The sequence below is a fragment of the Furipterus horrens genome, unplaced genomic scaffold (assembly GCF_987537825.1).
Source record: "Furipterus horrens unplaced genomic scaffold, mFurHor1.1.pri manual_scaffold_1, whole genome shotgun sequence".
NCBI classification, from domain to species: domain Eukaryota; kingdom Metazoa; phylum Chordata; class Mammalia; order Chiroptera; family Furipteridae; genus Furipterus; species Furipterus horrens.
Window position 1 is genome coordinate 5,448,575 of NW_028327171.1, and position 25,588 is coordinate 5,474,162.

General features: G+C 46.0%; 1 protein-coding gene across 2 annotated transcripts in view; it reads left to right on the forward strand.

Annotated features, from left to right (window-relative positions):
- Positions 1 to 17,237, forward strand: part of KCNJ15 (potassium inwardly rectifying channel subfamily J member 15) — a 37,323-nt gene extending 20,086 nt beyond the window's left edge. For both annotated transcript variants that reach the window (XM_090288852.1, XM_090288845.1), the window contains exons 2-3: positions 13,107 to 13,195; positions 15,777 to 17,237. In XM_090288852.1, coding sequence (XP_090144978.1) covers positions 13,123 to 13,195; positions 15,777 to 16,924 — 1,221 coding nt within the window. In that variant the 5' untranslated portion in view covers positions 13,107 to 13,122 and the 3' untranslated portion in view covers positions 16,925 to 17,237. The remainder of the gene's footprint in view (positions 1 to 13,106; positions 13,196 to 15,776) is intronic.
- The last annotated feature ends 8,351 nt before the right edge of the window (positions 17,238 to 25,588 follow it).

Here is a 25,588-nt window from a genome sequence, read left to right on the forward strand (position 1 = left end):
AGCTTCGAATGAGCTCTGCCAGTTACTAAATCAGGACAGCTCTGCATTTACTGGGACGGCCTCTCTACCCGTCCCACTTCTCCCCCAAACATCAAGTCTCTACCACGTGCAAGCCTCGTGTTGGCATCAGGGTTGAAAGAGGAACTGGATGCCCACCCAGAGAGCTTCACGTAAAAAGGGGGAAGCTGAGGCACAGATCACTACAGCCACCCTTTGAGTTTTACCACGAGGTGTGGACAGTTTGCAGAAGACCCAAGAGAGGCGCGAGAGGGAGTCTCTCCCTGGAAGTCGGAGGAGGTGACCCTCGAACCAGGCCTGCAGGGGTGAACAGGAGTTTGTCAGGCACAGGGCACAGAGAGGGAAGTCAGGGTACAGGGAGCCGTCTGAGCAGAGGCGCGGGCGGGAAACCTGCTTTCTCAGCGTTCCTCCTCGGTGAAGCGCAAACTCTCTACCTCGGGCAATTAAATGAAGCCTCGCACTGACATAAAATAATAACCCTGCGCACTCACCCAACGCTCGGCCCTTGGATTTTACAATCAAAATGTCTCGGAGGGTAACTTATTTCATACGGGTTGGCCACCACAGCGTGTGGAAAGTTTCTCAGTGGAGCCGAGTACGTGCTTCTCATTTACAGTAAAATCTGGAATGTTTGGGACTGTTCTGTGCGAAGGAAATTGAATTTTCAGATTAACTGCATAAAAATGGAAAATCTGATTGAAAAACCTTCCTAATTTTGTTTTTCTTTGAAGAGATAACTGCTGCTCATACTTCAGAGGCATTTATTTCATTTATCCCACCCAGAGAGAAAAGGAGCGCTCTTGTGCTGATATCTGGCTTTATCAGATGCCTTTTTTTTTCAACTTAACGTATTTAGCTTTGCCATAATTTTTAAAGACTACATAATATTTCAGCTTATAAATACTTTATGAATTTAAAATCGTTTCTCTGTTATTGGTGATCCAGGTTTTAATATTGTCACTAATGTAGAGAACACGCTTACACGCATGTTTCTCATTCGTTCTTAAACATACACTGACTGGGTCAAAGGGTAAAAATCGTTTCGGACCCCGGAGAGACCTGGTCACATTGCCACCGCGAAAGGCTGTGCCAAAGCAGACACCGCGTGCAAAGACAGCCATCTCTGCGTGCTTGTCTGCATGGAAAGCTGACGTGGGTTTTACAACCTGTGACCTGCCACGAGCTGTGTTTCTTGGACCCATGGCGCCTTCCTGGTCTCTGTCTGGCCCGCGGGCTGCCCCCACTCTAGGGCTGAGAGAACTTCACCTGCTTACATGCCTCAAATCCCATTTGTAGACACACAGGAAAGGCCGTCCTCCTAGCCAGCCCTCTCTTGAGCTTCAGACATGTCAGACCCACGTCTCATCTCTGCTTAGATGTCCTGGGCGGGCCCTGTGCACCCCTCACTCCTCACCCCCAGGCTGGGCCCTCCCGCATTGACTGTAAGTACCAAGTGAGCTCCAAGGCCATAGACTATCAAGACATTCAAACCCAGGCTGTCTGATAACATAGGCATGATTTTTTTATTACAGAGGAGGACGTAGTATCCTCTGAGATCAGTAAATGACCGCCCGTCCCAGCCACCTCATTTGCAGGCTGGGGTGGCGGGAGTCACCTCTGACACCTCGTCTACCTGCCCACCCTTGCCTCGGCTCCCACCTGCTGGAGGTGCCCTTTGACCCAGTCTGGGATGGGGCACACAGAGAGCCTCCCTTCTTTCAGTCCTTTGTCCTCACAGCAGCACTTCGGGGCTTGGATGCCTGAGCACCAGGCGGCCAGACTTTCACGCTCTCCGCCCGCCTCTTCCCACCCCCTTCTCCTGCTGGGTCAGAGATGGCGACCGTACAGAGCACGTTTGATCCTAGCTCTTCCACTACTGAAACCCCGAGGTGCTTCTTTTTCCAGGAAGAAGGGATACAGTTCTCAGGGATCCCACGGAGCCCTGCAGGGCATGGCTGAGCCCTGAGCTCCTGCCTGACCCCCTGGCCACTCCCCCTCCTCAACGCTCAGTACTATTGCCAGCTCTGTGCCTTTGCAAATGCTAGGGGTCCCCCTGCCCAGAACACTCATCTTTCTCCTAGCTGGCCTCCTAACCAGCTACCTATTCTATACATGTCCACCTTCCTGCCACCCCCCAGGGGAGCTGTCCCGGAACCGCAGGCTAGGGTATGGTGTACGCTCCACGTTCTGTTCTCTCCTCCATCCTTGACCTTGTCCCTAGTTCTCCCCACAAATGCCTGTGAGTAACTCATCTGATGGTTTACGTAGTCACTCCCTCTCCTGCTCTATTGTGAGCTACATAAAAGCAAGGACCGCGTCAGCCTTGTTCACTGCTGGGCCCCAGCGCCTCACACGGTGAGGAGCACATAGCAGGTGCTCAGGAAACCCTCAGTGTGCAAAGAAATGAATAAGTGTTGTTACAATGTCTTCAAGGTTTATTTTTTTTCAACTTCTACATTTTCTTGAATCATATATTTATAAACCTTGCTATTTAGGGGAACAAGGGTTCTTGTTGTTTAACAAGAATTTTCTATAATCACACTATGACCCCTCTGGTCTCATCTATAGTGAATGTAATCTCCTTTTGTAAGTTCTATGCTGTGTGTTTTGTTTATTGTAAACATATAATGATAATAGCTAACTCGTATAATAATGAGCGTGAGCAGACAGAGTTTTATGGTGCTTTATATATTTTAGCGTCATATGACCCTGTCATGCGCAGGAATTATTATTATCGCTATCCTGCAAACGAGGAAACCGAGTCTCCGAGGGGTTAAGTTGTTCAGCCATTAATAGAAGCGGGACCCTGTACTCTTAACCTTTACACTATGCTGCCTCTAAAGACGTGTTTCATTTTAGTTAAGGACAGAGGAGGTAATATTCAACCTGACTCTTGCAGGACAGGTGGGATTAACAGAGAAGGGGAGAGGAGAACCCTGGGGAAGGCAGGGAGCCGTTCGGGGACAGGCAAGTCCGCACCCAGGCTAAGTCCCGAAGCAGAAGGGCAGAGGAGGAGTGGGAGCCGGGGTTCCAGAGCCTCCTGCCTGGTGACGGTGTGGGGTCTACCCTGTCGGCAGAGGAGGCCCCGGACCGCGTGTGGCGGGGGACACTGTCTCGGTGAGTGAGCGCTCTGTTTCCTGGTGATGGCGATAATGAAACCATGGTCGTTTAAAGGTGCACATGACCGAGCAGGCAATCAACAGTGAAATTCCAGCTTCCCAGTCCTGAGAAATGCAACACGTAAGGCCATAAAGACAGGGGGTCGCCGGTGTGCCTGAGCGGTGGTTTCCTCCTTCGTTTGCACGTCAGAAGAAACTGTCCCGGGGCCGTTGGCGTGTCTTCGCCCCGTGTGGTGGCCCTTGCTCACGCCAGTGCATGTGGTGGCGTCCAGGGGGGCAGGGGATTGACTGTGCTCCTAACTGTGATGGGTCCCCGTTGCTCTTACAGACGCCACGGTCGCTGGAAGGCTAATTGTTAAAAATGGCAAGAGGGTGTCTATGGGGAAATCGATCACAAAGGAATCCACAGGTTGGCTGGTTTCTGTGACGTGAGCAGGAAAGGCGGCACGTGGAAGCCGCCTTCACAGCCGGGTTTAAACCCAGGTCTGCGGAGCCTGGAGAGATTGGGTCGCATCTGGGAGGATCTGTGACCTTGGACGGCGAACAATAGAAACAGTTCTCTTTAACCACCTCTGAGTAAAATTTTTACTTGCGTTCTTTTTTCTTTTTGGATAGAACCCTCTAAATTGCTTTGGGAACGTGGCCATTTAAACAATTTGATCTTTTCAATCATTTTGCACAATTTCTTCTTTCATTTTCTCTTGTCTCTAATTTTTCTCAATGTCTTAAGGGTCTGAGAGTACATGTTTTTTACCTCCCTGGATACACTAATTCTTAAATACTTAGTTATTTTTCATGGAATTATTTCATTTATTTTTTTTATCATTTTTATTAGTACATACAGGTGTGTGAGATATCTAAATATTAATTTTGTATTTTGCTACTTTATTAAACTCTTATTAAGTCTATGAATAATAGTGGTGAGAGAGGGCATTCTTGTCTTTTTGCTCCTAAAGAAAAACCTTTCATTTTTTCACCACTGAGGATCATGTTAGCTGTGTAGTTATCCTATGTACCCTTTATCGATTTGAAGTAAGTTTCTATTACTAGCACTTTATTTAAGAGTTTCCATCCTAAGTGTCTGCTTGCATTCCTACATGTGTGTGACATGCTGTCATCGCGGGGGCCCCAGCCGTGCCTCCGTCACAGCAGGACTCACAGCATTTCCACGTTGCAGCTCCTCAGAGATCAACATTTCTGCTGACCACACCCTCAAATTGCTCCCACACCCTCAAATTGCTCGCTCTTACTGACCAGTGCTTGAACAAAAGCACAATTTTGGTTTTTAAAAATATTTTAGTGAGTACATGTTCATATGACTGGTTTCATTTGCAGTCATTGTTGTTTTATTTTTATCTGTTTAAACAGATCCTAAAAAGGCGGTCAGACACCTTGCTGGTCTGCCAAAAGGGACCAGAGCACAAGAATGCTTAAAACCCACCCCCTGAAGCTAAAATATTACAATGAGACGAGCTTCCTAGGCTTTCCAGCACCTTGGGTGTGTGAAAAGGCTGCCCTGTCCTCCCACGACGGCTGTGCTTCTTGTCAGCATACCTAGTACTGAGAAAATCTGGGTTGCTCTTCTTCTAAGAATGTTGTCTGTACATTAAACTTGGTCTTTTAAGTTTTTTGACTTCCTGAGCTACTCCTGAACATAAATCTGCTCTTCCCTAGGGATGCCAGATTTAGTAAATAAGAAATATAGAACTTCTTTGTGCTATATCTATAGATGACTTGCAGACCAACAATGAATAAGTTTTAGTAGAAGTTTATGTCAAATACTGCAAGGGACATACTGATACTAAGTAATCAGTTGTTGTCCATCTGAAAGTTAGTCTGAACCGGGTATCTTGTATTTCACCTAGCAACCCTGAAAACACCAACATTGGGCCCATCGCCTGCTAGCTAATTAACCACAGATGGTTAGGACCTGTTTTCTTACACTGTTTACCGATGGATGTTCGTTCTCCCAAAGGTCTCAGACTTTGATTGAATATGAAGGAAAGTATTTTGAAGTTTGAAATTTTCTTATTATCACTCAACGATCACAAGCGTCTATGTTTTCAACTTTGGGACAAGCAGACGACTCAGAAATACTGCCAGTCCTAAAAGTAAATTGACCACCATCCAAGAATTTTGGTCTTAGCTGGGTTCCCCTGAGATCCTGGCCTCTCCAGTTTCTGTATCAGACCAATGTGGTCAAAGTTGAGACTGACAGTGGAGCTGAGTTTCAAAACTTTTTGACACTCGTCCCATTGTTAAATAACTTGGTTCCAAATCAAGCAAAAGTCATAATTTCCTTTCTCTGGGATGGGATTCCAATTATGATAATAACGAACATAGAAATCACCAAGAAGAATTCCACGCTCACATCCAGGTGAATTGCACCGAAGTCCATTAATCATCAGTCAATAGAGACCAGCAGTTCCAAATTCATTGTGAACAGAAGAAAAAAAATGGTCAGGATGAAGCCAGGAAAACAAGCCCGCCTGAAGTCGGTATGTAGACCCACCATGTGATACTCTTCCTATCCGTCTGTGCCTTCATCAGCGTCAATAATATTGTCAATGCGAGACGGAGAAAATGTGAGTGGTCACGGGTGGTGCCTTCGCTGTCTTAGCGAGTGCGAGGTTTATTGGGGGAAAATCACTTTGAGATGCTGCACATTATATAATCATGTCTTGTGAAAAAGAGTGCTCTGTCTCCAGCCACTTCCCAGGGCAACAACGAGGGAGAGAAAAGGACATGCTTGCTTGCTTCCTGTGTTTGTCTTCCGTTTGTAAGGCGCCCGCTAAGACCTGTTTGGAGTTTCATTAAGTAGAATACGCGAAGTGGAATCCTCGTATCTTCAGGAGGACCGTCTGCAAAAACGGACGCCTCCCATTCTTGTTCCCGGCTCTGCCAGCAGGCTCCGCCGCTCTGCACTTCCTCCTCCTTATCTCAGTGGGACAGTGGTGAGCTCCGGTCTCTGTGCCGCCTGCGAGCTCATCCAGACCAGATCCCGGGAGCTAGTGCAGGAAATCTCTTCCCCGAAGAGAAAGTTGGGGGCAGTGCATTCAGGACGCGAACGCAGTCCAAGTTCGTCTTGGGCTTTCTTTCCCCCTCAGACATAAATGTTCCCGTTTTACCAGTCATCTTACAACAATGCATGTCCAAGCCACGCTGTGATTAGAGGGAGGGGGGTGGGGAATATGCTTATTACCGAGTTTTTCGCATGTTGGAGCACGGAGAGACCGAGGGTGGTAAACCAGAGGAAATTTCCATGTGCTCGTCAGCTGCTGCACATTCTTGCTCTATAGGAAAGTGAGCTGCTATTAAGTAATAATGTTCAGCTGAAGTCGGTCACTCATAACAACAGACAGATGTGTAATGTTTTATTTGGGTTAGCCAACTCGCTCGCAAATAAAGGGCCTGAAATTAAACTGTCTTTACAAAAATATTCAGCAAATGATACCTCTGACTTATGCCTGGGCTCAGATTCTTTGCCATGGAAAATGGAAAATGAGTCTCCCGCTGAACCCAGTATCTGTTTAAACTTGTCTTTGCCGAGTGAAGAAAGGTTGATGTTCAACGGAATGAAAAAAATTAAAAGAGACTTGCATTAAGGAATAAAGGGTATAACTATGCAAACCACATTGAGAGATGGAAAGAGATTTTTTAGTACTTATGGAATTCAAAACAATAATAACAGAATGGAAACATAGGCAAGAGGCTAAATATTTGACCACAGAGGCAAATTGGATCATTAGACACTCCCAGGCGATGCAAAATGTGGGGTTTGTTTTGAAAGGAGGACTCATTGCTTTTCCAGTGGATAAGAGGGCAAAAGAAAGACCTCGCCTACACACCGAGCTATCACAGGCAGACTGGCCCCAGAAGCCTTTGGGAAGTTGGCTTCTTTGGAAGACACAGGTTCTTGGGCAGCACTGAGAGACTGATTCAGTAGCTCAAGTGTGGGGCCCGAGAACTGGCACTTCTAATGGACTCCAAGTGATGCTGATGCTGCACTTGGGGGTGGGGGTGGGGTGGGGTGGGCAAGGTCCTCCTAGTCTATGCTGCCCTGTCTTCAGTGTCTGGGGAGAAGGATAGCTCATCTCAGGGTGTTTTGTGACAACCAAGAGAGGTATCTGCCTATGCTGTTGGCTAGTGACCTTGGGCAAAGCACTCCCTTTTTGAGCCTCTTTTCCCCAAAATGTAAAGTATAGTTTAGACCAGATTGATACTCTTCAAAGTCCTCCCAAAGGTCAGGAAAGTACCAGATATGGTTAAGCAGGTGTCTCTGCTGTAGGACTTCCCAGAGCCTGCAGTACCCAAGCACATGGTGTGAATTCCCAATGGGTACGGACAGTGGGGTGTTTAGAGGCTTGGTAGGGAAAGCGCCTAACAATCATCTGACCATAAGCCACTTTACCTGGGGAACACCTGTAAATACCACACACCTGGGCGAGGCTGAGCAAGAGGTGGGCTAAGGTCCTTCTGGTTTCAGTTCTCTCTGCCCCAAGAATCCAGGCTCTCTCATCAGGCTTCCCATGTTTTCAAGGATGGTACCCACCATCTCAGCAGAAACTTCCACTGACTGCTTTCCTTGTCCCAGATATTCTCATTTTTTTTTCCCACCAAGCCAGTATGCCTGATCTTTTGTCCCCTAGGACACTACTCCCGGCTACCTGGAAACTCCACCCGCAGCCCCATGGGCTTCTGTTCCTTCCCCTTTGTTTCCAGGTAAGGAGCCTGAAGATGCAGAGAACCCATTTATGAGCTTGTGAGATTCCCACATGGTCTATGTAGCTCATTACGAGGCGAATAGTGTGGCTCACACTCTGGAATGTGGTCTCAAGACTGGCGGTATCAGCATCCAGAGATGTAGGTTCTCAGGCTCCGCTCTAGACCTACGGAATCAGACACCCATGATGGCCCCCAGCTATGCATGTTTCAAGACCCCCCAGGAAATTCAAATGCTTCCTGAACTTAGCAAACTGGAGGGATCAAGGAGAAAGGCAAGGACCCCAGACTCAGCCCCTGTGATAGCGGGCTGTCTTTCAGAATCCACGTGAGAACTCAATCACTACATGGCAGCTCTGTAAGGCCTGGCACAGGTTAAGCAAGGGATCAGTTGCAGCTACTTCTCTGTGATGGACACTAACACATAATGCAATGCAGCCCACGTGTGAAGCGGTCCCCTCTGTGAGTAAATTTAAGGACTGTGGTTAGACAGCAGCCCAGCTGTGGAGACGCACAGATCTGACTTGTCAACATGGCCTTCCCTGGATTAACTTTACGAAAATATGTGAATTATCTAATCTCTGTAAACCTACTGTCCTCGTTTAGAAGATCAAGCGAAGACTTTCTTCACCAGGTAAGGCGAAGGTTTGAATGGAACCCTGTCTGTAATGGCTTTGGAAAGTGTTTGGTGCGTTCTAAGTAACCCATTCTCAGCCGGAAGCTAGCAGCGGCATGGTGACACACACCCGCAGCATGTCTGCCATTGCAGAGCGTGAGGCCACCACGTCCTTAACCAAGGGCTTCTTGCTCAACAGAACAGTCCAGTTGCGGTATCTACAGCCCTCCACCTTGTCCTGAAAAGTTGTCTTCTCAAGATCAAGTTAAATATTGATTTAGAAATGTTTAATGAGAAAAATTATTCAACTTGTCACTCCTTTTCTGTATCTTTCTTCCTATTTGAATCTTGTTAATTTGGATTTCTTTTTTTCTATTCCATGTCTAGCCCTAGACCAACATGTAGAGTTTACGTGAAGGATATTTGAAAGCTTTCCATGTTTCCTATAAATACAGTAGCTTGTAGGTCAGGTCATCATCCTAAGAAACAAAAACTTGTAGAAAGGGTGTGTCTGTGGTTAGAGTTTTACGAGCCTTTGTCTCGGTGAAAAACAAGGGCAAGAATTCAATGGCCCGCACTGCTGGCAACAGAAGTTTTTTCTCACCCATGTTACCAGTCAGCTTTGGTTCCACTGCAGCTCTGCTTCCAGGGTCCCCTTCTCCTGCCCCCCAGAAGAAGGAAAAGCCCCACTGAAGGTCACCCAAGACTGTGCCCTGACGCCTCTGTTCGGGTGTGGAATGAGTCACCGCAGCTCACACGCCATTGGCCAAAGCAGTCACATGACCCCATTGGACACAGAAAGGTGGGGATGATATACTCTCCCCACAGGGACAAGCCCAGGGAGGGACTCCACGGATGGACCCAGCGGAGCCTGGCAGCCGGTAACTGGCAGCATCAAATTGTCAACAGTGACAACAACAATGACCACAGCTCCACCAGTAGGTCCCAGTTCATATCTTCGATACACCAGTCTTTAGGACAGAAGAAACTAGGTTGGGAATGTGCCATGTTCTCAGCTGGCGCTTCCTCCCCCGTTGGTAGGACTCTCCCGGAGAACAATGGCCGATTCCACAGTCCCCGGAAGCTGTCACCTTCCAGCCACCCTCAGCCCTCCACGGCCCGAGGGAAGAAAGGGGCTGGAAGAAGAAGAGAGTGATTCCCCCAGCAGATGAGAACCAAAGGGCCACCCTTTGCAATCTGCTGAGTCAGGTCACCGTAGGCCACCTCGTTCTGCTTCAACGAGTGAGCTCATTTCAGAGACCACCTGGGCAAAGCCATCCATGTGCTCAGCTGACACGGGCAAAGTCAAGAAGCGGCAGGGCACAGTCAGAGCAGCCACTGAAGTGCGACCTGGCCTGGCCTGAGGGGCGGGGAGGAAAGGCCGCAGGGTCCCTCGTGCCGGGGTGGCCGTCATTGCAGGGTGCCAAGGGAGGCTAGCTAAGCCTCACTGATTTTATTTTCAATTACTTGTATGCCTTCTGAGTTCAGTGAACCCCAAGGACCTCTTGTCAACCATTTATTTTTCTACTTAATATGTAAACCTGTGGATCCTCAAAGGGAAGTTGAATCCACATATTTTGGATTCATAGAAAAAAACATCAGCAAAAAATTGTTTTGTCAGTAGTATGTGCTATCCAAGAAAGCTTTTAAAGCAACTTTTCTTACAAACAGGAAACTGTTTTGCTAGAGCTTTAAAGTCAGAGCCCCTCAAATTCTCATGGCAGCCTAGAAATTCAAAGGTACGGTTTGACCTGGATTTCATTCCTCCGCACCTCACCACCCCGTTTAAGGTCCCTAGAATGCCTTCACTTGAGGCTTGAGAAATCCCAGGTCTGGGAACCTCCTGCCTCCCCAGTTTCTATGCCTTATTTTTCTCAGATGCAAGTACTTTGTGAGCTCGCCGTGGAACAGAGAACGAAGTTTTTCTCAGAACAGGCGAATTGAAAACTCCTAAACTTTGACTCAACAGAGCTCTTGGTTTTTAAAATGTATCAGTGTTGCACTAACTAGGAAAAAAAACCTTCAATACTTAAAAAGTTAATACTTAGCCTTGGTCCGCTGGGTAGTTGGCATTCATCTATGAAGATGGTATAGATTGGACATTCTGAAAACTAATGAACAGATGTTTTCAATGGCCGTGCGCAATAGTGTTATTTTCGAATGCTAGGCAGAAGTTGGCGGGCGGGGGGGAAGCAGCTGATGCTATTTAACCCGTACGTGTATCACAGCGTGGAGGTTCTCCACCTGTGTTCCTGGAGCTGCAGCATGCCCGGGGAGCTTGTCAGATATGCAAGGTCTTGAGCTCCACCCCAGACTTACTGAATCAGAGACTCGGAGCCTTCCAGGTGGTTCTGAGGACACTAACGCTTGAGCACCTGAGTCAGGGAGACGGCGAGCATGGGCCAGGAGCGTGCCAGAGCTTCTGCCATCACCTGCCAGCTGGTGAGGAGGTGGGTGAGTTGCCGAACCTGTCTGTGCCTCAGTTCCCTCCCCCAGGGAATAATGACGGTGCTTGTCTCACAAGGTCGGCGTGAAGGTTAAGTTCACACACGCAAAGCACTTAGAACAGTCGCTGGCACGTGCCCTGTAGTGTCATGTTTTATGATAACGATGATGCGTCTTATTGATTCTGGAGTTTTATGATTATTTATTTGAGTATTTTATCATTTTGTTATTATGCCATTGTTATTTTTCATTGGCATCTTTCCAACTTTGGACCACTTCTGGCTCTATTCTGACAATATTCGTGCTCATTATTTACATTTGTATTTCTTCTTATTGCTCAGTGGCTTTCTGGCCATTTGCAGGTTGATTTCTCCCTGACAGGACAGTGTGTTCCTGCTCACACTGGTTTATTTCTTCCATCACCCAATTCTTTTTTTTTTTTTTTTTTAAACATTGATTTGTTGTCCCATTCATTGGTTGCTTCTTGTATGTGCCCTGACTGGAGATCAAACCCACAACCTTGGTGTATCAGGGCAATGCTCTAACCAACTGAGCTACCCAGCCAGGGCCGATCACCCAATTCTTAAAAGGGCCCCTTTCTTGGACACAATTTTGTTCCTCCCCGAGGATGGTGATAGCAACTTGCTTTCCATTTTTTCCATTCCCATTGTTGTGTCCCCAGCACTGGGACTGTAGTCCTCCATACAGCTGACTACCTTTGCGGCGTGCCTACTGTCTAGTTCTGTTTCCCCAAACGTGTTCTTCTTTCCTTTATCTCCAGAGAACAAATGTTACACCACAAAAGCATGAAATGAGTCATGCCATGTACATTTTGTTGGCTTGCAGTAACAGGCTAATATTGATCTCTCCACTTAATAATGTCAAGAACTTCGGTAAAGATATTGCAATTCTAAGAATTACAATCCTAACCCACATGTTGGAGCAACATAATGCAAACCGGAGAAATTAATACAATTTTCAAAGCCTGAAGAAAACTCAGAGTCTGTATGAAATTTTTCTTATTTGTGGGATCAGGAGAGGGGAAAATAGCAGAGACTATCTTTTGTCATTCTTCCATCCTCAGCTTTTGGTAGGCTCTTGTTTTTCCATAACATTTTGGAAATAGAGCTAGGCAGACAGCAGAATCACCAAGGGGGGAAAAAAAAGGCAGAACATAAAATTATATGGAGTAAGAGTGTCTGTCAACGAAGAAATAAATGTCACCAAAGAAGTCTGCCGAGGGATTAAATAACGTAAATTAAGAGTGTGATGCAGTGTACGTGGTAAAGCAGGCACTCGGGTAAGGCCGGTGCTGGGTCTCGGTGGAGCAATCGTGGAGAAATAGGCCATTTGCCAAACATGCTAACGCCCTGGGAGAATCGGGTGTAGAGGAGGCTATACAGGTTGATAATTGGGGCTACTTAAATAATAAGCATAATTACTGTAATTACTTACAATCGTTGGTGGTTTGGAAAAGAAGTATGACGTGTGTGTACGCTTCTTCGGGTTAGACAGATAAAAGTGTGCGTTTGTGTGTGCCGCTTCGGAAGGAACCGTGCAGAAAAGCAGGATGTGAAAGAACCTGTTGACTTTAAACAGATTACATTACGCTTTGGAGGCTAAGGTTGAAGGTCTCCGGCCTGGCTTCTGCAGACACTGGGCCTTCCTCTGCCTGCCACGAACCATCTCTGTGATGAAGACAAGTCATTCCAGCCTCCCAGGCCGCAGTCACCTCGTAGGAAAACTGTGTGTCAGATGCCTTGGTTTTGACGATCCTTTCAACTCTAATGTTGTGTGACTCACCCATAATAATGCATTTCCACAGGCGGTAAAAATATTCTAGACTCTTCCCTTCCAATCCTCACTGTTTACTTCCGCTGCACTTCCCCTTCCTGCCTCCTGTTTGCCGGTCAGTTGACAGTGGGCTTCAATGGGGGTGCGTTAACCCTCTTTCCAGAGTGGTTTGCGATTGAACTCCCTCCAGAGGGTGGGGATTCCATAGTGAGGGCTTCGGTTTAGTCCTTAAAACACTCCCTGAGCCTTTGTTCTGGCACCATGCCAGATGACCAGGGCCTTGGAAATAAATGCTAGGGCCCCAGGCCTTGGGGGAATTGTTAAGGGTCAGTTTCACTGGGTCAGTTGCTCTGTAAACACCTGTGGACCCCACGTGTCCCGCTCTCTTTCAGGCGCTAGCAGAATCCCATGGTAGCCAGGTGGGCGAAGGGGAGCCGGGACGGTCCACCTGCCTTGAAGAAGACGGCTTCTGACTTGCTGAGTAAGTGACCAGGTAGTACATCGGGGGCACGGGGTGTTGGGAGGGAAGGAGAAGGTGTTTACGCGGGGACTGGTGTCCACCAGCTGCCCTCTTCCGTGGAGAGAGGCTAAACTCAAGAGCCGCGTGGAGGCTCTGGGTCTTCTTCCCACGCCATGACCACCAGACCCTGATAGGAGGCACGGCTGGTGCTGGAGTTAGGGACCAGGGCCCACTGACAGCGCCGAAGCTGGTGACCTGCGGAGCCGGGGGCGGAGCTTGCGTCCACAGGACGTCTGCGCACCGCTCACACCCGACACTTAAGCCTCTCTTGTTATTTCGGTGCATTGAGTGGCATGCACTTTCCCTGGCAGGTTTTGTTGTTGTTGGTTTTTTTTAATGTGCATGCAGTTACTTGTCTTTGGCAGCTGGAGTCCTGAGCTTGACTCTGCAGGGGCCGGGCCAGCATGGCGAGTCTCCAGACTCTCACCCTGGTTCCTGTCCTCTTGGTCACTGACAAGCACTGCTGAGGGTCTGATAAGACCCATGCTCATCAATTACACCCTGCACTTCTCTTTTATTTATTTTTTTAATCCTCACCCAAAGATATGTTTATTGGTTTTTGGTTTGTTTGTTTGTTTGTTTTTGAGAGAGACAGAGAGAGAGAAACATCAATGTGAGAGACGAACATCGATCGGTTGCCTCCCGTGTGCACCCTGACCCAGGATCGAACCTGCAACGTGGGTATGTCCTCTGACTGGGAATCCAACCCACCACCCTTTGGTGTATGGGATGATGCTCCAACCAACTGAGCCCCCCAGCCGGCCAGGGCTCTGTACTTCTCTTTTAATCTGATCCCAAAATAAGTGGAATAGGCTTTAATGAGTAAAATCAATTCTGAATAACTTATGACCCTTCTTTGCAATGACAATAAAAAAAGTGACTTTCCTTTCCAAGAGGAAAAAAAAAAATCACTTCAGGGGACATTCAGTAAATGGTACACTCTTGATATTGTAATAACAGGAAAATTAAAGAGCCCGTCAGACTCCTGCATCCTCAGGTGTCAGCCCATGAAGGACATGCTTTCATTTTTCTTGAAGGGATTTGCCCGGAGGATTGTTTTCAAAATTCCTAACTGAAGTAATGCTGCCCTAACAGCAAAGCTTACTGCATGACTCACAGACTTCTGCACACTCCTTCTTTTTATAGGGGAGAAATTTTTTTTTAATTTTAATGCCAATGAGATGGGGAAAAATCCATGCCAACCAGGCAGAGTTCCCTCTAATCACTCCTGTGATCTTTTCGAGGAATCTAGGGGTCATTTGTCTCAGTCCCCAGGCAGGTACTAGAAGATGCTGGGTGGCCTCAGACCCAGCTTGTCCCAGTCTGGGAACCAGCGTGGGATCCCAGCCCTCGGTCCTGGTAGGTCGGCTCTGCTGCCTTCATCGAAGCCTGTACTTGTTTGCCTGGTCGTTAACTCTTTAAAATGCATCTCTATGCTGTCTTACTTAGTGCTAAGGGAATAAGGCGGGTTTTGTGTGCCATACCTAAATGTCCTGCCTCCTATGGTGTACTGACTGTGCTTCTAAGGATAACCAGCATGTCCATTAAGCCATTAATCAAGCTTAATTATTCTCTGTTTGTTTGAGGTGTTTTGATAACTTAGTCTTTTCCAACATCATCAAGACTGGGAGAGGTCGTGGATTCTAAATTACTTATTGAATTAGGGGAAAAATAAATTGCTATTATGGGAAATGTCATGCAAAAGAGTAAGTTTTCTAAAATTTCTTAACACTGCCCAAGTTTACAAAATTTGTATTAGTATTCTCCATTGCTCATCAAGAACTATCGTATGGCCATGGCTGGTGTGGCTCAGTTGAATGGGCATCATCCCAGACAGTGAAAGGTTGCCAGTTCGATTCCTGGTCAGGGCACATGCCTAGGTTGTGGGTTCAGTCCCCAGTCAGTGTGTATATGAGAGGCATCTGATCAATGCTTCTCTCATATCGATGTTTTGCTCTCTCTTTCTCCCTGCCTTTCCCTCTCTTTCTTAAAAAAAAAAAAAAAAAGCGATCTTATGGATGATAAATTTTAGTTATATTCATTCTGACCCTATGCTCAATCAATTTATTATTAAAATTTCTATAACTGGAAATCTATGATAGTTGAATATTCATAATACTCTGTGGAGTAGATGCATGTGAGTGTGATATCACAGAGGGGAATTAGCAACATTTTGTAACTGCAAGGCTGTTTGGGCACTTTATAGCCATGATGGCCCTTAACTGTCACAGAAACCATGAGGTGTAGGCTTTGTTCTCATTTTACAGATTAAAGAGCGGAGGTCCGGAGAGGTTACATAGCTTATCCTGGCTCACACAGCGAATACACTGGAGAATTAGCCTTTAAGCCAGGTTTGCTTGTCTCCAGGGTGTATGCCCCTCACTTCCTCAACTTCAAGTCGATCAGTCTTGCCTTCAGAAGTCTCCTTTCCTGTGTATGTCCATATGTATTCATACTAGTGTCACATATGTATCGTACTTCTGTTTTCTGGGTGTTCTGCCACCTATGACCGTAATAAACCCTCTCTTTGTCATTTCCTTAGGGGGTCCCAAGAGCCTGACAATGGACCCAATGCACCTCAGCATGTCCAGGGCCCCCCTGGTGAAGCACACAGCCGGAGCCGGGCTCAAGGCCCACAGACCCCGTGTCATGTCCAAGAGTGGGCACAGCAATGTGAGGATCGACAAAGTGGACGGCATATACTTGCTCTACCTTCAAGACCTGTGGACAACCGTGATTGACATGAAGTGGAGGTATAAACTCACCCTGTTTGCGGCCACATTTGTGATGACCTGGTTCCTTTTCGGAGTGATCTACTACGCCATCGCGTTCATTCACGGGGACCTGGAGCCGAGTGGGCCCGTCTCCAATCACACGCCCTGCATCCTGAAGGTGGACTCTCTCACGGGGGCGTTCCTCTTCTCCCTGGAGTCCCAGACGACCATAGGCTACGGGGTCCGCTCTATCACAGAGGAGTGCCCGCACGCCATTTTCCTGTTGGTGGCTCAGCTGGTCATCACGACCTTGATCGAGATCTTCATCACAGGCACCTTCCTGGCCAAAATCGCCAGACCCAAAAAGCGAGCAGAGACCATCAAGTTCAGCCACTGCGCTGTCATCACCAAGCAGAACGGCAAGCTGTGCCTGGTCATCCAGGTGGCCAACATGCGCAAGAGTCTCCTCATTCAGTGCCAGCTCTCGGGCAAGCTCCTCCAGACACACGTCACCAAGGAGGGGGAGCGGATCCTCCTCAACCAGGCCACCGTCAAATTCCACGTGGACTCCTCTTCGGAGAGCCCCTTCCTCATTCTGCCCTTGACATTCTACCACGTGCTGGATGAGACCAGCCCCCTGAGAGATCTCACACCCCAAAACCTGAAGGAGAAGGACTTTGAACTCGTGGTCCTTCTCAACGCCACCGTGGAGTCCACCAGCGCCGTCTGCCAGAGCCGCACGTCCTACATCCCGGAGGAGATCCACTGGGGCTTTGAGTTTGTGCCTGTGGTCTCTCTCTCCAAAAACGGGAAGTACGTGGCTGACTTCAGTCAGTTCGAGCAGATCCGGAAGAGCCCCGATTGCACGTTTTACTGCGCGGACTCCGAGAAGCAGAAACTGGAGGAGAAGTACCGGCAGGAGGATCAGCGGGAGAGAGAGCTGAGAACGCTGCTGTTACAGCAGAGCAACGTCTGATGGCGGCGTCGCGGCCCCGGTGTCGCGTCGGAGCTCCCCTCGAAGAAAAAAGCGTGTGGGTGTGTTCTGTAAAAGAAAGCTGCACAGACGTGCAAAATCTAGCTTTCCCTTTGATCTGGCGGCGAACCAACGGTCTCCTGTGAGGGTTCCTTGTTTAAACGCTTTGTCTGAAACAAACTCTCGACATTCAAATTTTCTAAAATGGAGCTACATTTCAAAGAACTTGGTGTTTGGCAATTGCAAAAATGTCCTGCTTAATGGACAGAGACGTTTAGCAATGCTGATAGGGAAAGGAAATGCTTTTCTGTAGAAGGATATCTATCAGCTGTAATATAAGGTATTTATTCAATCCAAGTATCAAAGACGTTATGGCCAAGACTTGAAATGTGGTTCCGTAATCACTTATATCATTGCTTTAAAACAGTTTTTTTTTCAGGCAAAGAAAATGTTATACATACTGGAGGCTATCTGGTAATACAGAAAATGGAGCACGGGGATTCTGTACTCCCAAAATATAATAATTCCATTATCACCTTTTTTTTTTTTCCAGTGGATTTAATTGTGTAGAGTGAAATTGGTCATCAGGAATTAAGAGCTGTGGGAACTTATACAAATGGAGCTGAGGCTGTTTGCTCACACGTATTTTCTGTTGTCAAATGCCCCTTTCTATTCAAAATGTGGCCACAGACCAACAGTATCAAGCCCCACCTCAGAGCTTATTAGCAAAGCAGATGCTCAGGCCCCACCCAACTTAGAGAATCAGAGTTTGTATCTTAGCAACGCCCCTAAGTGACTTGTGTACAAATGAGTTTGAATGGGCAGTGTGTTCAAGGGGCCTTCTGAAGCCATGGGACTCCGTGGGTCCCAGGTCCACACAGCCCCCAGACCTGTCTGTCCTTCCTTGGGTTCATTGTTATGGACCACACTTCCTTTCAGCCACTTTTTTCCTTATCTATTAAAATGCCTTGTTCCCAGAGGAAGTTCCACTGACATTCTGAGAGCAAAAGAGAACTCTTGCAAGTAATGGTTGTCCCGTTCATGCTACGTGTTGTGCGTGGTTGTTGAGGAGAGTTAGAACTAAAGAGAAATGAGCTGTGTCAGGAGCAGAAATGTGCTCAGATGGTGAGATGGAGAAAGTTGGCTGGGGCCCTTGAGGCATAGGAGTTGCTGAGGATAACTCCTTCACAGAAGACTCCTGGAGGCATGAACAGAATCTGATAATCTGATCACATTTCAAGAAAGTTTAAATTTAAACAATTTAAACAACTCCCGTGCAACTCAGTGTTACAGAGCAACATTTTGCCTTGAGCAGAATTTAGGGGCGCGGGGGGGGGGGGGGGGGCTGCCTTTCTTTGGGGCAGAAGGTAAATGGGCTAGGATTGCCTAAATGTGCAAAAGGTGATTTCTCATTTCACTCAAAACAGGGTGGATTAGTAAGTATATTCACTCAAGAAGCATGTGACTATAAGTGTGTAGGCACTGCACGGACACAGGTGAGCCCACATATGTGTACACACAGGCATGCACACACGTACGCACACACAGGGGCTCACACCCTAGCTCTTGAAGCATAACTGTGGACGTTATAGGATTCCTCTGGGATTGGGGACAGTGGGCCTTGGAGGAAATGGGGAAGGTAATCTGGATTCAGACCATGGGTGAAACAAAGATGTGGACCCCAGCAAGTCTGATCATCTCTTGATGTTGCCACATTTGCAAATGTCCTTCATTGAACAATTAAACAGAAGATGTGGCTAACGCCCCCGAGCTGGAACTGACCGTCTAAGGGAGGTGTCCAAAGAATGGGGGCAAAGCCATAAAGGTTTAAAGAGCAATCTCAATGCACAAGAGGTTTTTGTCTTTAATTATTCAGGAAGTGTTTTTTTTTCTTTTCCTGTTGATAATTTCATGGCAGTTTGTTTTAGATCTTAAGAAATTATGTGTAGTTAGATATTATCCCTTTTGGTTGTTCTATGTGATTTTTGATCATATATTGTGGTATAATCAGCAGAAGAATAATGCCATGGGCCTGTTTACAGATTTTCTGTCCCACTATTGAATTCTTCTCACAGTTCTTCCATCAATGTTAGTCTGAATGTGACCAAGACTAGGGATTTTACGTACTTATGTTGTTTATAGTACAGTGATGTAGCACAAGATGAAGAGATCTCTCTTATGTTTACTTAGCATCTCCACTTCAGCCAAATTTACAAGGCTTGAGCACCTGATCTTTTGCACTACACACAAAATAAATATGCAGCATCTTAAAAGCCAATACTCGTGTAAGTCAATAAATCATATTATAGCGTAATTTTCAATAGTTAACTCTCAAGTTGTGGTTGCTTTGAAACTTAGCCTTTCCCAGACACACTTATTTATTATCACTTTGTACAAAATACTGTTCCGTTGACATGCTAACAACGGACTCAGGTGGCAAAGTGGTCCTGCCTGGACACAGTCTTCTGACCGAAACAGATTCATGCTGAACCCTCAATTAAGAAGTCAGTCTAATAGAGTGTTTTTGACACAAAAAGGCTTTTGCATTTTGAAGTATTTCCAATGCACCAGGCCTTCTCAGTAGGACCATTCAAAAAGGCCATGTTCCATTTGAGAAACCACAAAGCCATGTCTTATTTCAGTGATAAAATGTATTGTACTTACATGGTCCTTAGTAGCCAATGGGTCCGGAAGCATAGCGAAGATTCACTCATTGACCCTCTCAGTGGGCCACATCTGGGGGTGAGGGGGGGAGTGGTAGAAGCACACATGGGTCCCCTCCCCCACTCATGGGGCTATTGCAACACAGACACATAGGTCCCCTCCCCCACTCATGGGGCTATTGCAACACAGACACATAGGTCCCCTCCCCCACTCATGGGGCTATTGCAACACAGAGAAGACACTCCAGAAACTAAAAATAACTGGTTAAAAGGGGAAAATGCCAGGAATGAGTGGATCAAATATTTAAGTGAATTTAAACAACTCTTTGAATTTCGTTTTCAATTTTAATTGACTGTGATTTCTATATCATTGAAATGTAAATTAAGGTGTATAAACCTGTGACACTTCTATTACAATGGGATCCTTTCTCCCTTGCTTAGATCCTCAGTACTTGTATATCATCTGGAGAAAGAAGGAAATAGAAAAATAAAGTGGAGAAGGCACAAGGCCTTTGCACTGGTAGCTCAGTAAAGAATCACCCTTGTCCTTGGGCTTGGCTCTGTGTCTTGTCACTATGGTCTAAGGGTCAGACATTTGACCATGTGGCATCAGGAAGACTTCCAGTCTCTCGATCTTAACTTTCTTGTTAGACTTTCCTTTGCCTGTTAAACATTTGAAATACCTAGTTTTGAACCCAGCTTATCATATCGTAGCTTTGTGGGATGGGACTTTCTGTAATGGAAGGTATTAACATTTCAAGTCTTGATTTCCAAGTGCACACTTGAATTTCAGCTTTTGATCCTCGATGGGTCCAAGGTGCACTGAACATTCTTCCCCTGGGAAGATCTACACTTGAAGGTCCAAAGCTGAACATTTCATGATTAATGGTTAACTACGTACATTTTGTCCTTTGTGAATTTTAGTTTATCTTTAATCAGAGTGACCTGCCAACCAGCCAAACCTGGGGTCTCTGGACAGCAGTGAGCGATGGGTGTCTGCTCTCAGACTCAAGTGTCTCTGAGCAGAGTTAAGAGTCTCCAGAATTAGAATTTGCAATGAAATGATATGGTTAGAACTTAAATGGGATTTTTAAAAAAGAAAAGTTAACTTCTTGAGGAATTAGTATTTATCAGTAAACTTTTTATTGTTGTTACATGATTTTGCCTTTTTTAAAAGAATCTAAAACAGAATCTTTGTCTTCAGAATAAGGAAGGCAGTAAAAAAATGTAAAAGTTAAAAGCTAATAGTTAATCAACTCGCTCTTACACAAAGGCACTTCTCCCAGGGAAGAACTTTGCAGGGGGAAAACTGGCCACTCAGTCCTACATGACAAATGGATGGTGTCGTTATATTCCTCTGGCATCCCAGGAGAACCAATTTCCCTAGCCTTTAAGAAACACGGATGAATTAAGTCCAATTCTGCCCCCCCCACCCCCCGCAAAGTTCTTCTCCTAAATAATGAAAAAGAAACATTCTCATCCTCTGCCAGTTCTCCTGTGGAACTCAGTTTCCTCTCAATGTGACGTGTGCTTGGCTGGCTGTTCTCCATCCTGGTTCTCCACTCCATCAAGTCAGGTAATCCTGGGGGTTGAAAATCCTCAATCTAAATTAGTAACGTGTGGACTTTTAGATGCCCAAAAATTGGGGACAGGAGTTTTTGTTTTTCCATTGGTATGTTGCTGGTGTGTAAAAGCAGAAGATGGAGAAAAAGCTCAATCAGAGTTGATAGTTAATTCCTAATAAAATTACAAGAATTGATTGTGTAAGTTAACGTCATTCATGCATGTGTATAAAAGCCAAAGATGTCATATGTGTATGTAAAGTCCCCATAACTCGGAGTACAATCCCAGGACGAGGAACGCCAGCCATGCTGGGGGTGTAGGCCATGTCTCGCACTTAGTGACATTTGTCCTGCATTCTGTATGGACTTTATGATGATGCTATGCTCTAAATGTCCTGTATTCATTTTTATCAATAAATTACAAAATTGCATAGGCAATTAGGAAAAACACTTTCAAATTTAAATAATGTCTTGAATATTTATTTGCTAACACTGCCACCCTTACAGAAAATATCCACATAATCCCAAGCAATACCCCTCTCTATCAGAGAAAAACATAAATAGCCCTTCCTTTGGAAGAGGCGGTTTTCATATAGCTGATTGTAGAGCAAGCGAGCAGTCCAAAAAGATATTGTCTTGACTCACTCTATTAGTAAAAGTAAAGTACAGCCAAACCCAGGGGGCCTTTGATACATTCCGTGCAGTGTGGGGCAGGACGCCACGCTGGCCTACTGAGGAGAGGCCTCCGGTGACGGGCTCAGAGCCTCCTCTGCGTGGTTCACTGGAGCCCTCATGCCCAATCCCCCACTGGAGAATCAGGCCAAGGGCTTTGTGTTCCTGACCACTACTGCGTGGGCAAAGCCAAAGATGAAGGAGGCAGCCTAAAAATCCATCAACAAACCTCTTGTGTAGCAGCGCCCGCTTCATGATGTAGTACTTGACCGTGGTCTTTATTGAGGCCAAATCGTATCTCGTATCCAAGCCTTCCCACCCCCTTAAGATATCCAAAAGTATTCAAGTTAAGGGTGGAACTTGCTCAGAATGAGTCTCCAAGGTAGTCACTTCCATCGATTACAGAGTGCCTATTTTTCCCGTCCCCAAAAGTCAGAGCTAAGAAATGTGACCCTGCAATGTATTATTACTAATGTTGTTACTATTGCAGATGTCCTTAATATTACTGAAAAAATAAAGAGCTCCAAGAAGGTGAATGGAGGGGAGTTCAAAGAAATGCTGTTTTGTTTTGTTTTTTCATTCACTGTTACTTAACTCCATTTTTTTCATCTGCAATCAAATCTTAAGAGTAAGGATGTTGTATTAAAACAAATCATTGCAGGAAGTATGACTGTATCAGGGGCTTTTTACAAAAACAAACTTCCAGATCACAAGAGGAAGCTGTGTTTGTGTGCTGACAGGGTATTAACTAGCAGTCAGGAGAGGAAGGCAGGAGGACAGCCAACTTGGATCTATTTTTGAAGAATTATTTCTGTGGGGTGTCATGGAGTTGTGAGTTACAAAGTGAATGCTTTGGTAAACAGACTTCTCGAATCCAAAAGGACCCACTCCAAAATACCACTTAATGAAATTCAAGGGAAGGTTCTGAAGATTAAAATTCCCAAACCACATGCAGATTTTACAAGCAAATAGTCCCATCCTTGTAAATCCTAGCGGTGTGCACTCGGCAGAGTCTGGATCGTGCCTCAGTCTCCTGCCATGTCTCCCTCGACATCGGGTCACTAAACTGTGACACAGATAAGTGCCTTCCTTATACCTGAATGTGCCTGAACAGAACAGTGACTCATGTTTCTCAAGGCTGAGCTGCTCTTTGGTGTGTGTTGGAAATCTCCCACTAACCGGTTTGTATGCTCCGTCGCTGCTGAGCCCAGGGACACCACATCAGCTTTAATTGTGTACTTCCATGATTTACAAATTCATGCCTGTTGTTTGTTAAACCATTTCTTGTTTGCACATGTAGCCCCATCACCTTTCTTTTTCTGTATATGGACTCAATCTCCTCTGCGAAACAATAGGAAATACAAATACAATAAAGCTGATTCCACAGGTGTAAGTCCGTTTATTTCATCGGAGTGGTAAAGGCTCTGTTGGGGAGCCTTGGGGAGGTGAAGCTGGTATGTCCTTACCGAGCTCAGAGCTCCACTCCTTCCAAATAGCTGTTCCCATTGATGCCAAATGCAATCACTGGGGATGGCTTGGTCTAAGGAACTTAAGAGGCTGGTTTCTGTCAATGCCTAAAGGACTTTCTTTTGCTTCCTTTCTAAACAAAGAAAAGAAACAAAATCCCCACCTCATCCTTTTTTGTTTGCCTTGACATTCTATTGATCATTTCATTTTAGTCAATGATTAAATATCAGGTAATTATTTCACAGCAGTCTTTCAGCACCTCATTGCCTACTAAAGTCCCTGGCATCCCATGGCTCTCTTACTTGGATAGATTAAAAGAAAGAAAACCCATAATTATATGAGCCTTAAAGACACCAACATGGGTGTGACTGTAGACCATCTGAAATCCACACAGCAGGTACACACCCAAGGACAGTCGCTGTCCTTGAACACTTCCCTGGGGAAGCCACATGTGCCCATGTGGCTGCCACAGCTCCAAACCTTCTAGCATCTCTTTGGGAACCTACTCTTTGGACTCCTAGCTCATTGATTGCAGCATTTCCAGTGGTGGGAAGAGTGTTCTTCGAGTGAAAATGGGACCGTTGGAATTAAGAATGGCTGGTCATATAATAGGAAGTCAAATTTGAGGATGCTGCTTGGGAAAAAAAAAATGTTTCCCAGAAAATGCACAGGAATCTGGAACACAATGATGGGGCTCCTCAGTAGGGCACATTTTATTAATTTTAATATGTATGAAACTTCTCCAACACATATTATTTTCTACTCTATCATCTCAAGCATCTGCTTGTCTCTATGGGGTGACCTTGGCTGAGAACTGAGCCGGCCATGTCTGAGACAGAAGACAGCTTTGCCTTTACCCAACCATGGCCTTGGGGCCATGAATATGGGACTTTGTCGCAGCAACGTTTAGTTCTGCGCTGGAAACACAGCACCCGAGCAGCCATAATCCTCTTCTCAGAAACACTGGACTGTGCGCACCTGTCTTCAAAAACATCAAACCAACTATTTTAACGGTTACGTTTTTTATGCAGAAGTCCATATTCTTCCTCAAAACTTTGAGTTTTCCCCCAAGTTTTCTACCCCTTTATCTGAATGCAAGACTTCCATAATAACGTTTAGCATGTAGGACATCTGAGAGCCTCAAATGTGTTTTCTTCGGTCCCGCAGACCACTTTCTCTATCTTTCTTGGTTTGTCTTTGTGGAATCTGTCACTTTTGCTCTCAACAGTCCACCTCTCTGTGCACTCTGTTTACATGTGATGTCAAGATCTGACACAAATAAGACTCATTGTCTCATGTTAACACAGGACGATGTGTCCTTTTCCTTGTCCCGCCCTCACGAATCTAGCTGACCTGCTTCCTGTGAAGCATGTCGCCTCTTCTGCTCATACAAGACACACACACACATCTCATGACTTCTGATTGCACCTTGAATTTGCAGAGAGCAAAAAACACTCACACTTTCAGGGTTCTGAATGCTTCAAACAACTTCAAACGTGTCCATCTGAGACCCAGTGGAGGAGGCAGGATGCACAACTTTGGCTTCCTCTTACTTCCCAAGCCATAACCCAAATGTATACTTTACGAGAGAAGACCTGAGAGCTCACTGAGGTTCCCAGTCTCACCCAGTGTGATCCAGGGAGTCAGTGCAGTGAGCTAGGTCTTTCCCTTCTGGTCGAGTGTTGTAGCCCCTGAATTTACAACATGGGACTCTCACTGTGGACCTGATTCCTATGTGTGATGGGTCAAGACCAGGGCTAAAGTGACGCAGAACAGGTTGCCCAGGGAAAGCATGAGGCTGGGAGGCTGGAAGAATTATATGAAGGCTTAGCATGCTGCCAGAGGTCTGCTATTCAGGAGCTGAGCACATAGAATCAGTATCCAGAAGGTAGAAATAACAAGAAATGATCAGTCTAGAAGAAAAGGGCAGAGGGGTATGAGTGTCACTCACCAAGATGGAAATACGAGCCACGAGCGGTAGGCGTGTAGGGACAAACAGTTGGCCAAAGCATGGGCAGAGGGGTGGGCAGGACTAAAATATCTCAGAAAAAGGTCATGGGGACCAAGCATATGTACCTAGCTTGGTTCAAAGTTCTTCACATTCACTAGGATTATATCAACGTAAGAAACATCCAAACCTGTGGAGAATTTTTATAAGAGTTTATTGGAACCAAACCAATGAACATATGCCAAGGAGCAAGATCTTAAATGTTCCAGAAAATAACAGTTTTTAGCTTCTCTTATGCATGTAAAATTAAGGAGGGAACCTAAGAAAGATAACAGGAGTGTGAGAAAAAGCAAGG